Genomic DNA, 18,046 nt, shown 5'->3' with positions numbered 1-18,046 from the left:
TGTAATTTTTCTATAACTAAATTGTCCTGTTTAGAAAAAGTTTTACTTATTATTATTTTTTTAAAATTTATTTTATGTTTTTGAGATGGAGTCTTGGTCTGTCGCCCAGGCTTCAGTGCAATGGTGCAATCTCGGCTCACTGCAACCTCTGCCTCCCAGGTTCAAGGGATTCTCCTGCCTCAGCCTCCTAGTAGCTGGGATTACAGGCGTGCACCACCACGACTGGCTGATTTTTGTATTCTTAGTAGAGATAGGTTTTCACCATGTTAGCCAGGCTGGTCTCCAACTCCTGACCTCAGGTGATCCACCTGCCTCTGCTTCCCAAAGTGCTGGGATTATAGGCGTGAGCCACCACACCTGGCCAGATTTTTACTTTTTAAAGAGGAAATACTGTAAATCACTGCGAAAACTAACAAAAGTTGCTGGTTCCTAAGAAAGCATTTCATCTTTGAACTTCCAAGTTAATAAAATCCCTACAATTTTCATTATTAAGAATATTAGGGGTTATAGTGCCATTTAAATACTGATGATACTCTTTGGTATGTCTTGTAGTAGGCATTGCAGACAATTTCTAATGCTTTACCTAATGTTTAATTAAAGAACTGAATTGAAAAAAGTGATGTAACACAGTTAAAGTAGAAAAATGTGGGGCTCAAATTCAATCTGTGCCCTTATTATTTGTGTGAATTTAGGCATGTTACTTAAACTCTGTCTCCCACTCCTCATCTGTAGAACGGAAATAGGACAACTGACTTCCCAATATTTTTGTAAGGTTTAATTGAGAAAACATCTGTAAAACCTAATATGGTGCCTGGTCCATAGATTGTCTTCAATTAGGAGAGGGCTGAAAAAATTAGATAATATAATAAGCAGCTAAACAATGTCTGACCAGCAGCCAGTGCTGGATAAGTAGTAATCTATAGACCAGAATGATTTTTTTCCTGTGATCTTTTGTTTCCTACACAGAATGCCACGGTCTACTAGAATGGGAGTTTCAAGAGAGCTACTTCCCCAGTGCCTAGGACAGTGCCTGGAGGGCAGCAGGCATCCCATAACAGACTGCTGAAAGAATGGGAGCATGACCATGTCATTGCAAGGATGGACTGAAGAATGAATGCCCTCAGACAGAGACATCTGAGTTCATAGTGCCTAAGGGAAGATGAAAGTTGCTCTGGTTGTAGTGGGCATAGACTGAGCTATTACAGTGAAGACAGGTTTCACTGAACCTTCCTCGGAGCAGTGGCCATGGGGATGGGTGGAAGTGGCTGTCAATTTGCTGGGCTTTTAGGATGCTCTGAACAGGCAAATCTCATCAAGTGGCTTCTCCATCTAAAACCTGTGCCTGGTGTCCCTTTGCTCGTAGGATAAAATCCAAACTCCTTCCCGGGCCTATCAGCCTCTCTGCTCACCTCTGGCTACTCTCCTCCTCTCACTGCAATGTCTGGCAGCACTGGACTTTTTCCAGTTCCTAAATACTATCATGCCATCTTCTGCCTGCAGTACCTTCTGCCTTGCAACTCACATTTTATCCACTCATGTCTCACCCGTGTCTGACATCTAGTGTGTACATATCCTTCAGGTATCAGCTTAAATGTCACTTACTTGAGAATCTTCCTTAACAAATATCCTTTCCCAAACTTGCCCACCATCCCGGTTAGGTTAGGGACCCTTCCTGTGTGTCCTCACAGCTCTCTGTATTTGTTCTACTTTAGCACTTCTTACCCTGTAAGGCAGTTTTGGGGTCTTTCCCCGACAATTAGAATGTAAGTTCCGGCCGGGCGCGGTGGCTCACGCTTGTAATCCCAGCACTTTGGGAGGCCGAGGCAGGCGGATCACGAGGTCAGGAGATTGAGACCACGGTGAAACCCCGTCTCTACTAAAAATACAAAAAATTAGCCGGCGCAGTGGCGGGCTCCTGTAGTCCCAGCTACTCGGGAGGCTGAGGCAGGAGAATGGCGTGAACCCGGGAGGCGGAGCCTGCAGTGAGCTGAGGTCAAGATCGCGCCACTGCACTCCAGCCTGGGCTACAGAGCGAGACTCTGTCTCAAAAAAAAAAAAAAAGTAAGTTCCAAGATATTAATGATTTTCATGTTTTCTTTACTGCTTCACCAAGAGTGCCTAATGCCTGCCTAATAGTAGACACTCCATAATTATTTGTTGAATAAAATGAATGAAGTTCCATGTAGTAATTTCCATGAGACCTGGTTTTGTGTTGGTTCCTGCATAATTAACAGAAAGTACAGTGTCTGGCACAGAGTAGTTACGCATCAAATATTTATCAAATAAATAAATGTTATTTAATACTGATTATCCATTTATACTTCATGTAAGTGTTTATTTCAGGGATCAAATGAGAAGGAGTTAGTGTCAAATATTTCAGTTGTTTCACCTTTTATTCTGTTAATGCTTCCATATGTTGTGCTGCTTTTACATTCAAATTATTACTTAGCAACACTTAAACATTCTCTACTATCTATGATATATAGCACCAGTGATACCAATTCCCAATTTTAAAAAATTTACTTACTATCTACCTTCATTGTTTTTATTGTTGTCACCATGTATTTTGAGTTTAGAATAAGCCAACCAAGGGTCACCAAAAGCCCAAAGAACAAGTATTACTATCTCTAACACTTGACTTTAAGTCTTTCATCAGGAACATAAATCAGATACCTGAATTCAATTACATCCCCGTGAACTCAAATCACCTTTGTAAATACCAATAATGTGAACAAGTAAGTAGATTCTCAGAACATCAGTGTGCAATCCAACAATAACTTGGAGAAAAGTTAACCTTTCAAAAATATCCATCTCTCTCATTTTCAGAAGATTATATCTACAATTAAGTGGGGCAAAAAGGTGAACAAAGGCATCAAAAACTCCATTAGCCATAGGTTTCTTCTTTGATTTAATAATATATATATACATAAACAACCTCCTAGGACCTGGAGGTTGTTGATTTATTTGTTTTGCGGGATTTTTTGGTAGATATCTGTCATTATATTTAAAGTTAATGTTTTTTTCTCATTATTAATCACACCAAAATTCATACATTGTTGAATGGCTGAGCAACCAGGCTATCGGGGTCATTTTTTTGTTTGTTTTTTGAGATGGAGTCTCACTCTGTCACCCAGGCTGGAATGCAGTGGCGTGATCTCAGCTCACCACAGCCTCTGCCCCCTAGGTTCAAGTGATTCTCCTGCCTCAGCCTCCCAAGTAGCTGGGACTAGAGGCATGCACCACCACACCCGGCTAAAATTTTTTTGTATTTTTAGTAGAGACGGGGTTTCACCATGTTGGCCAGGATAGTCTCGATCTCCTCACCTCGTGATCTGCCCACCCAGGCCTCCCAAAGTGCTGGGATTACAGGTGTGAGCAACCATGCCTGACTTATTTTTTATTTTTTATTAATTATTATTATTATTTTATTTTATTTTATTTTATTTTGAGACAGAGTCTGGCTCAGTCACCCAGGCTGGAGTGCAGTGACACTCCTTGGCTCACTGCAACCTCCGCCTCCTGGGTTCAAGTGATTCTTCTGCCTCAGCCTTCTGAGTAGCTGGGATTACAGGCATAAGCAACAAAACTGGCTAATTTTTGCATGTTGGCCCGGCTGGTCTCAAACTCTGGACCTCAGGTGATCCGCCCGTCTCAGCCTCCCAAAGGGCTGAGATTACAGGTGTGAGTCACTGTGCCCAGCCTATCGGGGTCATTTATTTTATTTTATTTTATTTTTAGACAGAGTCTCACTCTGCAGCCAGGCTGGAGTGCGGTGGTGTGATCTTGGCCCGGTGCGATCTTGGCCCATTTCAATCTCTGCCTCCCAGATTCAAGCGATTCTCCCGCCTCAGCCTCCCAACTGGCTGGGGCTACAGGCGCGTACCACCACGTCCAGCTAATTTTTGTAGTTTTAGTAGAGACAGGGTTTCACCATGTTAGCCAGGATGGTCTCCATCTCTTGACCTTGTGATCCGCCTGCCTTGGTCTCCCAAAGTGCTGGGATTACAGGCGTGAGCCATCGCGCCCAGTCTGGGTCATTTAATTTTTATTTAGTGCATGAGCTGGTGATATTGAAAGTGCTGCAAGCCTTCTTATCAGAGCAGAATCTGCTAGTTAGGGTTTCTGCTAAATGATGAGCAAATCTGCAGCATCACTCTCACTGCTCATCCCTGTGGAGTGATTAATGGTAGCCAGAGTTAAGACCCTCAGCCAGTGGTATAGCAAATGGGACTGAGACTTAAGGCAATTTGCCCTGATGCCATAAATGCTTTTGAAATTGATTTGAATTAATTCATCTTTAAACCACTTAGTTTCAGAAAGGATTTATGACCATGTCCAAAGGCACAGTAAATATAATCCAGCAAGATAAAAATCTATGTATAAGTAAGTGAGGCCAGTGTGGCACAGGAGAAATACAGATGGGGCATCACAGGGCTCCTCTCCTCTTACCTGTGTACTGCAACCCCCTGTACTCGCTTATTGCCCCAGGAGGTTTTAAATTGGGCCAGTAGTGGAAAAGCATTTGCACAGCTGGAGGCTTCACTTGTGAAGGCCCATACGCAATCACATACAAAAGATCCTAAAGGAAACAGCAAGCATATTTTGACTTAGCATCATGAAATAAAAAGAAAGGTAGAGACTTCAACATTACCAAAGCAGTGAAAATTCTAATGGAGGGGTTGAGGTGAGTAATTTCCCTGGAATCTCATGCAGGCATGTTTCATAGATTAGATCCCGTTAAAACATTATATTTTTATGATTTATGTATTTACTGGTCCTTCTGTAAATGAGCCCTCACAGGTAGAGTACAAAGTACTTTATCTTCTAACAAATTCGTCTCTAATCAGATTGATGTTAAGGAAAGATTTTAGAGTAGCATAAGACAGTTTGCCAAATACTGCATTTGAAAAAATATTTCCCTAATCACATTTCTTAAACATTCACATCTCCTATTTGAAAGAGGACAGATTCTCAAGCAACCTTTCAAATTAAATAAAATTGTTTGTCATAACACATAATATTAGCTTAATTCCAAGAATAAGATACATCCAATTACTTTATCCATCAAGACACGATGTTCTTAAAGTACTATTTCTGCTCTAAATGATAAATAATTAATCATTAAAGAAAGAATTATAGGTACTGCCACATCAAAATAATAGGACGTCAATAAATTTGACCTAAACAACAGTTTTAATATGTAAACAATTTTTACTGTATTATACAAATTAAGTTTGTGACTATGGGTTAAATTTGACCCAAAACTTACTTTCCAGACTTCTTGTTTATATTTCATGAGGCATTCCAGTAATTGACAATGATACACTGTAATGTAGAAAATGTAATTCGTACATGAAATGTAAATACCAAACAAAACATCCTTTGATATATATATAACAAATTACTTCAATATGACTTTTCAGTCTCTAATCATTAAATTAGAAATAACTTCTGTCCATATGTTCATACTTAAAAAATATCACATAAGCCCTTGACCTTATCAAGCTTTGTCCCAAGGTCCTTGAGAATTATTTCATGCTTCATGTTAACAACGGAAATATTTTTAAAGTCCCTAGTAATCATACATTCATAAAATAAACTTGTATCAACATAAGATCTACATAGGAAAAAAAAACTAGCCCAACAGAATCATAATAAAAGCTCATATTTATTGAACATTCATCATTTGCTAGATATTGTAGAAAGAGCTTTATACGTATTATCTCACAATTACCATGGTGCAGTTAGGAAACTAAGGCTCAGTTTCCAACTTGCCCAAGGTTGAATGGATAGCAAGTGACAGACTTGATGGATTAGAGTGGGGTTTTATCATTTCATCATCAGTTCCATCTTATAGAGGAATTTTTAAAAGCTACACGACAGCAAGATTCTTTGATTTGACTATCTTCACTTGGGGAACAAAGATACTTTCAACCTAGTTAGATGCCTTTTGATACCTTCCCTAATCTATATTCCAGGCTTATGCTGACATTGAAGCAGTTCACACTTTATTCACCAATGACCTCCATGTCATTCAATCCAATGGACATTTTTCAGTCTGCATCTTACTTGACTTTTCAGCCACATTCAGTACTGCTGACTACTGTCTCCTTTTTGAAACACTCTTTCCTTGGCTTCATAATATGAATGACCCTCCCCTGTCACCTGTGGTGGACAACACTGTTACTACTCAACTGCTGTCAACACCCTTTTTTCTTGTCCATTTGCCAATTGATATGGTTAAGTTGTGTGTCCCCACCCAAATCTCATCTTGAATTGTAATCCCCAGGTTTTAGGAAGAGACCAAGTGGGAAGTGATTGGATCATGGGGGCAGTTTGCCCAATGCTGTTCTCGTGATAGTGAGTGAGTTCTCATGAGATCTGATGGTTTCATAAAGGCAGTTTTCCCTGCACTTGCTAGCTGTCTCATTCCTGCCATCATGTGAAGAAGGTCTTTGCTTCCCCTTCACCTTCTACCGTGATTGTTAAGTTTCCTGAGGCCTCCCCAGCCATGTGGAACTGTGAGTCAATTAAACTTCTTTTCTTTATAAATTACCCAGTCTCTGGCAGTTCTTTATAGCAGTGTAAAAACAGACTAATGCACCAATACACAGACTACAAAAGCAAGATATTTTCCCAGAGCCCCTTGCAGCTACAGGTGGCCATGTGACTCAGTTCTGGACAGTAAGAATGAAGAGAAAATCTGCTGCGGAGCTTCTGAGACATACTTTCTCCCTCTGATAAAACAAAAGAGGTACACCAGGAGACTTTTCTCTTAATGACTCTGCTTGATCCTATTACCTCTTTTTGCATGTAGTTATGTAAGGTTATAACAACCTCCACAGTGGCAGCCTTCTTGCAAACATGAGGGGAATTCCAAGATCTCAGTCCCCTGATATTGTGGAGCTATCTTCAGGACTTCCTATTAAGTAAACAACCAATGTGCTTATACTTTAAAGCCTCTGTCAGCCAAAGACATCTTAACAGTGCAACCTCTCTGTCTCTTTGGAGAGCTCATCCTCTTCCACTGGGCCATTATCTGTTGAAGTTCCTGAAGGCCTAGTCACAGAACCACTCCACATTTCTTTCATTCTCTGCTCTCCCCTAAGCAATCTCACACTCATTCACAACTTCAGCAGCCATCTATATATAATTCAATGAAGGGCACTGGACACTTGTGTGTGGGCTCAAAGTTCATTAGCTCTAGTCTAAAGAGTCTAAAGCTCTGTTCTGAGCTCCAGACTCATAATACAACTACCTAATTACCAGCTCCTATTAGGTGTCTCAAAGATACCGTGAACACAACACGTCTGAAACAGATCTCAAGATCTTCCCCCAGAGGCCTGATCTTCTTCTTCCAATGCCTCCTTTATCAGTGAGTAGAACCACTGTTACAGTTTGCATCTGTGTCCCCACCAAATCTCAGGTTCAGTTGTAATCCCCAATGTTGGAGGCAGGGCCTTAAAAATTTAAAAAGGTGATTGGATCATGGGGGTGGGTCCTTCATGAATGGTTTAGCACCATCCCTTTTGTGCTACTCTCATGATACAGTTCTCACAAGATCTGGTTGTTTAAAAGTGTGTGGCACCATGCCTGTAATCCCAGCACTTTGGGAGGCCGAGGCGGGTAGATCAAAACTCCTGAGGTCAGGAGTTCAAGACCAGACTGGCCAACATGGTGAAACTCCGTCTGTACTAAAAATACAAAAAATTAGCTGGGCGTGGTGGTGGGCGCCTGTAATCCCAGCTACTCAGGAGGCTGAGGCAGGAGAATTGCTTGAACCTGGGAGGTGGAGGTTGCAGTGAGCTGAGATTGCGCCACTGCACTCCAGCCTGGGCAACAAGAGCAAAACTCTGTCTCAAAAAAAAAAAAAAAAAAGTGGCAACTCCCCTTCTCTCTCTTCCTCCTGCTCGAGCCATGTTTAAGACGTGCTTCCCTTTTGCCTTCTACCATGATTATGAGTTTTCTGAGTCTCCTCTTAGAGACAGGAGCTACTATGCTTCCTGTACAGCCTACAGAACCATGAGTCAATGACACCTCTTTTCTTTATATACTACCTAGTCTTAGGTATTTCTTTATAGCAATGTAACAACAAACTAATATGACCACCATGCATCCAGTTAGTGCATCCAGAAACCCACTCTAGCCAATATGTTACCAAGACTTATCAATTTTACTTCCTACATAGCTCTCAGATAGATCTGCTTGTTCTTCAGTTTCAATTGTCCCTGCCTTTGAAGTGCTTAGACAAATGCAATGACCTCCTTCCAGGTCAATTTATACACAACCTGACTTCTTTTCAATCTGTTCTCAACTGCAGTGGGGGTGACACACACCAGAGCCCACTCAAAGCCCATCAGCAGCTTCCCATTAGATTTGGAATAAACACAGGCCTCCCTAACAGAGCTCACAACACCCTGCATGTTCCAGCCCATGGAACTTTAAGTCTAATGTCACACCAGGGAGCCCTCACTCTGAGTTCCAGCTACACTGATCCTTCAGTCTCAGCTGTTTGCCATGACACATGAGATTCCTCTTCCTGAACCATCCCTCCTTGTAGGCCTTGCTCACACTACTCATCCTGCAGTTCTCAAACCAAAGGTTACTTCCTCAAAGAAGCCCTCCTGACTTCCTCAATAAAAGCAAAATTTCCTTTTATAACATCTTATAGCAAAACGTATCTGAAGCACTTGTCACAAGTGAAACTTTACACTTGATTTTATGATTATTTGATTGTCTTCTCGCCTCTCACCCCAACCATATGATAAGCTTCCTGAGATGAGGATGGAGTCAGTCACATGTCACTAAACATGGAGCCCCCAGTGCCTAGCACATGGTGGATACTCACTGACTACTGATTGAATGGTCGCTCTAGAATTGGAAATTTGGTCTTAAGTCATCACTGAATTCTCAAGTGCAGATGTTCCAAGACACTTTCTCATACACAGTGTCTGCTATTCTCCACGGGTATGCTATATGAACCTTGTTCAGAGCCGTCCACTGACCCATGAATGTACCTGGATGGTTCCCAACAGCTTCCCCTCCCAGAATGCCCCATTTACCTTATCAATAAAAACTCTGTCCCGCCAGGCACGGTGGCTCATGCCTGTAATCCCAGCACTTTGGGAGGCCAAGACAGGCGGATCACTTGAGGTCAGGAGTTCGAGGCCAGTCTAGCCAACATGATGAAACCCCATCTCTACTAAAAATACAAAAATTAGCCAAGCATAGTAGCATGTGCCTGTAGTCCCAGATACTGGGGAGGCTGAGGCAAGAGAATTGCTTGAACCCAGGAGGCAGAGGTTGCAGTGAGCCATGCCACTGCGCTCCAGCCTGGGCAACAAAGTGAGATTCTCGAAAAATAAAACAAAACAAAACTCAGTCCATAATTTAAAACTCATCCTTTGCCCAAGTGACACAAAGTGTTTTCTGATCATTTCAATCCATACAAGTCCCTCCTTCTGATGAATTAACATAGTCTAATGTATTTATTTAGTACTCCTATGTACTACATTACATTGTCAACTAATGACTTATGTAAATATGCCTGATCTTCCCAATTAGACATAAACTTCATAGCAAGCACCATATCTTATGTTTTTCTGTGGTTTCCACAATGCCTAGCACAGAGCCCTGTATATAGAAGGTGCTCAATGAATGCTGGTTACTTAAGTAAGGATTGTGCTCTATCCTTGATACACAATCAGCTATAAGGAACAAGTTGCCAGTTGCGCTTCTTCCAATAAAAATTCAAACAACAGAACGATGACCTACTGCTTGGTCCCAGAGAGCCCCTGGTGGATGTTGCCTCACTTAAGTGCTTCCTATATCACAAGACTAGTTTTGGGTCCCAACTATGATTCCTAGTATAGAGTAGCTGGTTATAAACATTTCCTCATGAGCAAATGAAGATACAGGTTTTCAAATAATAGATGAAACTCTGTCTGACCACAGTAGTTTTCCAGTGAAACATTCAACTCAACATTCAACTCCAAGAAGAAAACAGCAAATTGTAGGGATTCACTACTTATTGAGAATTTACAATGTGTCAGTCACTAAAGTAAGCACTTTACATATATGTAACCCATTAAATCTTCACGGCAGCATTTTAAAGTACTGCAGGAAGAATTATTTCCATTTTATAGATGAGGACACTTGGTTTCGGGGGTAAAACACTTACTCAAGTTCACTAACTGGCAATTTGCAGGTAAGCTCAGATGTGAATCCACATATGACTAATCTCAAAGCACCCTGCTTTACTACCCATCTAGCTTAGAAATTTGGACCAAACTCTCATGATGAGACTCTAATTAACTAGATTCCAAAAAATGGTTTTATTAAGGATATAATATACAATAAATATAATATTTTGATTATTTTAAGCCAGATATATAAGATATAATTTCCCCATATATATTTTTAATTATATCTATATAATAATCATAAGAGATTTCATACTTAAAGAATGCTACAGACTGAATGTTTGTGCCACCTCAAAATTCTTCTGTTAAATCCAAACCCCCTAATGTGATAGTATTAACAAGTGGAGCCTTTAAGAGGTGATCAGTGCCCTTATAAAAGAGGCCGCAGAGAAATCCCTTGTCCTTTCTGTCATTTGAGGACACAGCAGAATGACAGCCATTCATGAACCAGGAAATGAGTTCTCACAGATCATCCAATCTATCAGCACCTTGATTTTGGACTTCCTAGCCCCTGGAACTATGAGAAACAAATGTGCATTGCTTATAAGTCATCCAGTTTATAGAATTTTTGTTATAGCAACCCAAATGGACTAAAACAGAAAATCGGTACTGAGAAGTGGGGTGACGCTGTAACAAATAGCTGAAAATGTGGGAGAGGCTTTGGAACTGGGTAACAGGTAGGGGCTGGAAGAGTTTTGATGTGCAGGCTAGAAAAAAAGCCTATATTGCCATGAATAGACCTTTAAAAGCAATTCTGGCAAGGGTTGAAAAAGAAAAGAGGAAAGCAGTAGAAAAAGCCTCAATCTTCTCAGAGAATACCTAAATGATCCTGAAGAGAATGTTAGTATAAATATGAACAGTAAAGGCAATTCTGATGCAATCTCAGACAGAAATGAGGAACACATTACTGGAAAGTGGAGGAAAGGCCATCCTTGCTATGAAGTGGCAAAGAACTTGGCTGAATTGTGCTCATGTCCTAGTGTTTTGTGGATGGTAGAACTTGTGAGTGATAAAATTGGATACTTGGCTAAGAAAATTTCTTAGCAAAGTGTTGAAGGAGCAGCTGGATTTCTTCTGACTGCTAATACTGTAATAAAATGTGAGGAGAGAGAATGATCCAAAGACAGAATTGTTCATCAAAGAGGAAGAAGAACTTAAAGATTTGGAAGACTCTCAGCCTATCTGTATTGAAAGGATGAAGAAGCCTGTTAGGAAGAGAATGGTGAGAGTGTAGCCAAGTGGCCATTTAATAAGATTAGTCAGCTATCTCAACAGAAACCAGGAGGTATTGTCCAAAACAATGGAAGAATGACCCCAGAGGCACTTCAGAAATCCTCTGCACTGCCCCTCCCATCACAGACCCAGAGTGCAAGGACCCTGGGGGAAAAATGGTTTCAAAGGAGAGGCCACCAGCACTTTTGAGACTTCAGGACATGCCACACCCTCACAAGGCACCTTCTCACTTTGTAAAATTCAGTTCTATATTCCAGTGCCTCACTGTTCAGCTGCCCTTTGGTCAAAGCAGCATGCACTGTACCCAGAAAAGGCATGGGGGTGTAGTCACCTCCACCTAGATTTCAAAGGATGCCCAGAAGAGCTGGAACTCCACCCTGAGAGAGTCATGGGCACCGGACCCCAGCCTGCAGAGTGGGGCCCAGGAAGGGAACCACTGTGAGGGCCAGGGTCACTGTAGAGAACCCCCACCAGGGCAATGCCCAGCAAGCCATGGAGGCAGAGCCATGCAAAGCCATAGGGGCAGGGCCTTGGGGGCCCAACCCCTACACGGCAAAGCTGCCATGCAGGGCCACCACCTCAGTGGGTCCAGAAGACAGAACTCTTACCCCAATGGGTTTGGAAGGTGGGACCTCCACCCCAGTGGGCCTGGAAGGCAGAGCATCAAGTCGAAGAAGGTAATTTTCAAACCTTAAGGTATAATGTTGTTGGGTTTTAGACTTACTTGGAATCTGTTACCCCTTTTTTCTTTCCCATTTATCCCTTTTGGATGGGAATGTCTATGCTATGCCTGTCCAACCATTGTATTTTGGAAGCATATAACTTGTTTGATTTCATAGGCTCACAGCTGGAGAGGAAATTGCCTCAGGAAATTGCCTCACCCATATCTGATTTAGATGGTATTTACATGAGACTTTGGACTCTTGAGTTCATGCTGAAATGAGTTACAATTTTCAGGGCTATTGGGATGGAATGAATGTTTTGCATATGAGAATAACATGAATCTGGGAAAATAGGGTGGAATACTATAGACTAAATGCTTGTGTGTCCTCTCAAAATTTATATGTTGCCAGACATGGTGGTTTATGCATGTGATCCCAGTACTTTGGGAGTCCACAGCAGGAGGATCACTTGAGGTCAGGAGTTTGAGACCAGTCTGGGAAACATAATGAGACCTTGTCTCTAAAAAATATTTAAAAATTAGCCAGATATGGTAGCACATGCCTGTAGTCCCAGCTACTCAAGAGGCTGAGGCAGGAGAATCGCTGGAGCCAGGGAGGTCAAGGCTTCAGTGAGCCATAATTGCACTACTGCACTCTAGCTTGAGTGACAGAGTAAGACTCTGTATCTAAAAAAAAATTTTTAATTTGTATATTAAACCCTAACCCTCAATGTGATGGTATTCAGAGTTGGGGCCTTTAGGAAGTAATTAGGTCATTAGGGCTGAGCCCTTATGCATGGGATTACTGCCTTTATAAAAGAGGCCCCCGAGAATTCCCTTTCCCTCCCACCATTTAAGGACACAACACAAAGAAGGCCATCCGTGAACCAGAAAGCAGGCCCTCACTGGACATCAACTCTGCTGGCACCTTGATCATGGACTTCCTAGCCTCCAGAACTGAGAGAAATAACTGTTTACTGTTTATCAGCCACGCAGTTTATATTTTTGTTATGACCCAACGGACTAAGACAGAAGATGACACTCCAGACTTAGAAGCATTAAGATTTTGAAATAAAAAAATTTTCCTCATTTTGAGTCAGAAGTTCAATTATTATTTATTACATAATTAAGTAGATAGCAAAAAAAAAAAAAAAAAAAAAAAAAACCACAGTGCCACCAGATTTGTTTACTTTCCAAATAAACATTAAATGAAAATAAAAATGAGTTTATATCTTAGCACATGTTTTGGTCAGTTTTCCAAAGTTATCTGCAATTATACTGACAAACGGAAATCAAACAGAGTAAATGTGAAAGTCTGTCCAACATCACTAGTAATGGAAGAACTACAAATCAAAACAATGAGATATTAATGTTCATCTGTCTAACTCTACACAAATTTTATAATAATAATGACAAATCACAATGAGACAAGTACTTTCACATACTACTGGAAATATTGAAAATTTCTCAAGTCCTTTAACTCATTAATCCCTCTTTTATTGGTTTATTTTATGGAAATAATCAGAAATATAGTAAAAGGTTTATGTTTAAGGATATTTGTGTGTACTGGGGTAGCCAATTTACCAAAATATTAACAGTGGTTATCTTTTGTTCTTAGAATTGCTGGTGATTTTTATGTTTCTAATTTTACTATTTCTGTATACTTATATTCAGTCCATTTCCAGTCATGTTCTAAAATCATGTCCTCAAATATTCTAAAAATATCACTAGCCAGCAAGATCACTGCTAATAGCAATAGGCAAGATAAATTGATTCCAACTCAAAAGTCTGTTTTCTACACAGCTCCATGATGATGATGTTCTCACATGAGAACATCTAGCTTGCTTGTTTGATGTCTTGTTTAATTATTGGCATTAGAATTAGTCAAACCTTTCCAATTTTCACTTACCTGGATTGGATGTGTACTGCATTGCGATCATTAGCATGGACGATGCAGAGAGGTTAACATGGGCAGGTACGCCTTCTCTCCTTGAGGAGCCCACTGCAACCAAAAGTTCTTTGATTAGACACAATTTAATCTCTACATACACCTGTTACTTTGCACAGAACATGAGAGATAAGAAGGAACTTAAAAAAAAAAAAAAAAAAAAAAAAACCTCCAATAAAGCTAATGGAAGTTTTGCCCAAATGAAACCACAAAATGTGTCCTGGCATACAAATGCTATAGTTGTCATCTCCATGGGAAAATCAAGTGAGAATGTATAAGGAGACAGAACAGCGCCAGAAAGTGATGTAATGGCTTTATCAGAGTTGTACTTAGATGGGATCTCTACCCCCAAGATGTTTGTATTTAGATGGAAAAGAAAGAAAAAACAGAATCCTCTATGTGCCCAAAGATAAAGCCATGTTGAAGGGTATCCCAATGAGAAAATAAAAAGGAAAGGTTTTTAAACTCAAATTGAACATATTAATTTTTAGAGATGCAGATGAAATAATACTTTAATTATAATGTATAACATTAATTTAGTTACAATACAAACTCTAAATCACATATTATAAAAATAATGATATATTAATTTAAAATTTTTCAATTTTCACATATCATTAAACAGTTTTATTCAAACCTTCACATGTAACTTCATCATCAATATCTTCATTACCATAAGAACCACTTTTTTAGTTTTTTAGAGCTTACCATCTTCATATTCATCTGAGTTGTTTGAAATAAAGCAATTTTTGAATCTGTGAATAACACAGTTGCTGGGCATTTTATCCTACGCCAACAAGCATAAAATCACAAAGCAAATTGGTTTCTTTAAAATCCACCTTATCGCTGTATAATCATGGTCTCCACTCACAAACTGCTTTTAAGACATCTTTAAGTGGCTTGTTTTAGATGACATCAAATACCATATTAAATTTCTTTGTCTCTCTTTTTTAAGACAGTGTATCAGGTCACCCCTTTAAGTATTCAAAAGTAGCACTGATGGAAGCCATTTGGGGAAATACATTGTCTCCCAAGAGGACTTTCTTTCTTTCTTTTTTTTTTTTCTTAGACAGAGTCTCACTCTTGTTGCCCAGGCTAGAGTGCAGTGGTGCGATCTCAGCTCACTGCAACCTCCACCCTCTGGGTTCAAGCGATTCTCCTGCCTCAGCCTCCCGAGTAGCTGGGATTGCAGGCACCCGCCACCACACCCAGCTAATTTTTGTATTTTTAGTAGAGATGGGTTTCACCATCTTGGCCAGGCTGGTCTTGAACTCCTGACCTCGTGATCCACCCGCCTCAGCCTCGCAGAGTGCTGGGATTACAGGCGTGATCCACTGCGCCCGGCCCCAAGAGGACTTTCTTATTTCAAACACAGTAATTGAGAGAGGACCCACCTAATAAAAACTTTATTAGTACTCAAATATAAAATGAATTCCTCTTTTCTCAGGGAAAATTGCAGAAGCAGAAGAAACCTCTCCTTACACTTGGGCTTGTGTGGCAGAGTGTCAAGCATGAACAGAATGGTGTGCAGAGAGCACAAAACCCTCAAAAAGTCAACCCTTACATTTCTAAACATAATAGAGAAGACCACTGCCACGAGCAACAACAAAAAGCAAATAACCTCAAAATCTGCTTTATTTTATTTTATATTAAAGTACAATAGGTGTGGATTATATCTCACCTACATCCAAAAAGGATAACTTCTAATAAAACACATGTATAATAGAATCATCAAAACACTAATAAAAATTTGTCATATAATAAATCAGAGGAGATAAAAAATTTTTAACACAATTCTTTTCTTTTTACATAAAGGAATTTGGGCACCAAAGTAGACAGTGGCCTTTAAAACAATTTTACAAAAATAAACAAACAAAACACATCTATCACTAAGTTCCATTTACTTAAGTTGGCTTTTATTAATCGCTTGCAGCTAGACAGCTGCTAACCCACTAAGCAGGTGATACTCAGGGAGATAAACTAGTTTGGCTCCACAACTTATTAAATAAATAGGTATTAATAATTAGACAAAGATTGGGGATCAATTCACTGCTCTTAGACAGTCAAATTGATTAATCAAATGTGATTAATCAAGAAAAAAGAACTTTCAGCCAAATGCTAAGGAACAAAGTGCAAGCTGCTCTCAAACTGTAGCCAGGGAGTTTGTTCAAATTCAGCTTCTTTGGGGCCAAAGAAGACACTCCTGGAGAGTCAGCTTGGAAACCACATTTTCCAGTAAAGTACATGTTTAATTAATAAGCACATCGGGTGATTCTGATGCAAGCTGGCTTTGGACCACTGTTTGAGAAGTACTATTAGAGGGATGAGAACTAGGGAAGAAAATGCCCAGTAAGGTGTCCTGGGGCAGGAAGAATAATTGCACGCCGTGTGCCCTTTGTTAAAGAAAGAAAAAAAAAAGAAAAAATAAATTCTTGTCTCAGACGTATTCAAGAAATACACACACACACACACACACACACACATACATATATATATTCTTGTTTTGGGACAAGCGTTTCACCTTTGTTTAAATTCATCTCAAGCTTTTTAATAATATGCATTTAATAATATGTATTTCTCAACAATGAAAACTGCTATTAAGGAAGGCTGAGAGTCACTGTAAATGGAGGCCTTTAAAAGTGGGAGAAATGCCCACGTCTCAGACGATTTAGGCGAAGTCTTTTTGCAGAATGGCCCAAATGGCTCAGCCACCTCTGGATGTCCCTGCTATTCCTACAAATCCATACTCTCCGTCAAGAATGACCAGCCAGGAGGTCAAAAGCATTCCCCTGGCTCAAGCCTAGAAAATTGGCTGCAATACTTACATAAACAGATGGTGCCTTGCAATTTCCTAGCCTTCTAACAGACTGAATAAAATCATTGCAATTCTAATTTAATAAACATGCACAGGCACACATCATTTATTGAATCTTGTTAAAAAGGCATGATGTAAACAGATGTGCAGCTTGTCCCCATGAGGGTGTAAAAAGCCAAGATTATAAACAATAGAAGGGAGAAGATAATTAATCAAAATAAGAAAATTTTGCATTTAATATTGTGCTCAGGAAATACAATTAAAAGTTCTCAGTCCTATTCCCTATCCTCCCAGCATCACCAGAACAACCATTACCATGATCTCCTCCCTCCAGGAATAGTAACAATGCCTTAATATGTTCCTGCATTTTGTAGTTCTGAATGTATTATTACGTACAGCTCTTATATGACTCTCATCCAAAAGAGGAATTATATGGGAAAAGCCATTTTATAAAAGAGAGATCATCAAGTTATTTGCATGACAGCACCAACCTAATTATTTGGACTACAGGCCAAGTCACTTGACTTCATAGCTAATGCTCTATTCATTTTCTGTCTATTTTAGACAGAAATAGACTATTTCAACAACTTTTTTGGTCAGTACTTCCTGTATACTAGACATTGTTCTAGGTCCTGGGGATACAGTGCTAAGGACAGACAAGTCATCATTAAAAAGTCAGGAAACAACAGGTTCTGGAGAGGATGTGGAGAAATAGCAACACTTTTACACTGTTGGTGGGACTGTAAACTAGTTCAACCACTATGGAAGACAGTGTGGTGATTCCTCAAGGATCTAGAACTAGAAATACCATTTGACCCAGCTATCCCATTACTGGGTATATACCCAAAGGATTATAAATCATGCTGCTATAAAAACACATGCACACGTATGTTTACTGTGGCACTATTCACAATAGCAAAGACTTGGAACCAACCCAGATGTCCATCAGTGATAGACTGGATTAAGAAAATGTGGTACATATACACCATGGAATACTACACAGCCATAAAAAAGGATGAGTTCATGTCCTTTGTAGGGACATGGATGAAGCTGGAAACCATCATTCTGAGCAAACTATCTCAAGGACAGAAAACCAAACACCGCATGTTCTCACTCATAGGTGGGAATTGAACAATGAGAACACTTGGACACAGGAGGAGAACATCACACACCGGGGCCTGTCATAG

At 40.0% G+C, this 18,046-nt stretch overlaps 1 protein-coding gene across 4 annotated transcripts in view; it reads right to left on the bottom strand.

Annotated features, from left to right (window-relative positions):
* UNC79 (unc-79 homolog, NALCN channel complex subunit) overlaps nt 1–18,046 on the bottom strand; it is a 365,110-nt gene that overhangs the window by 204,179 nt on the left and 142,885 nt on the right. For all 4 annotated transcript variants that reach the window (NM_001194012.2, XM_077937833.1, XM_077937832.1 and 1 more), the window contains 3 exon segments: nt 4,450–4,579; nt 5,270–5,325; nt 14,006–14,098. In NM_001194012.2, the coding sequence (NP_001180941.1) occupies nt 4,450–4,579; nt 5,270–5,325; nt 14,006–14,098 (279 nt within the window).

This window comes from Macaca mulatta, chromosome 7 (genome assembly GCF_049350105.2).
Source record: "Macaca mulatta isolate MMU2019108-1 chromosome 7, T2T-MMU8v2.0, whole genome shotgun sequence".
NCBI lineage: Eukaryota > Metazoa > Chordata > Mammalia > Primates > Cercopithecidae > Macaca > Macaca mulatta.
Note: the sequence above shows the minus strand (reverse complement) of the source record. Positions and strands in the feature narration are given on the sequence as shown.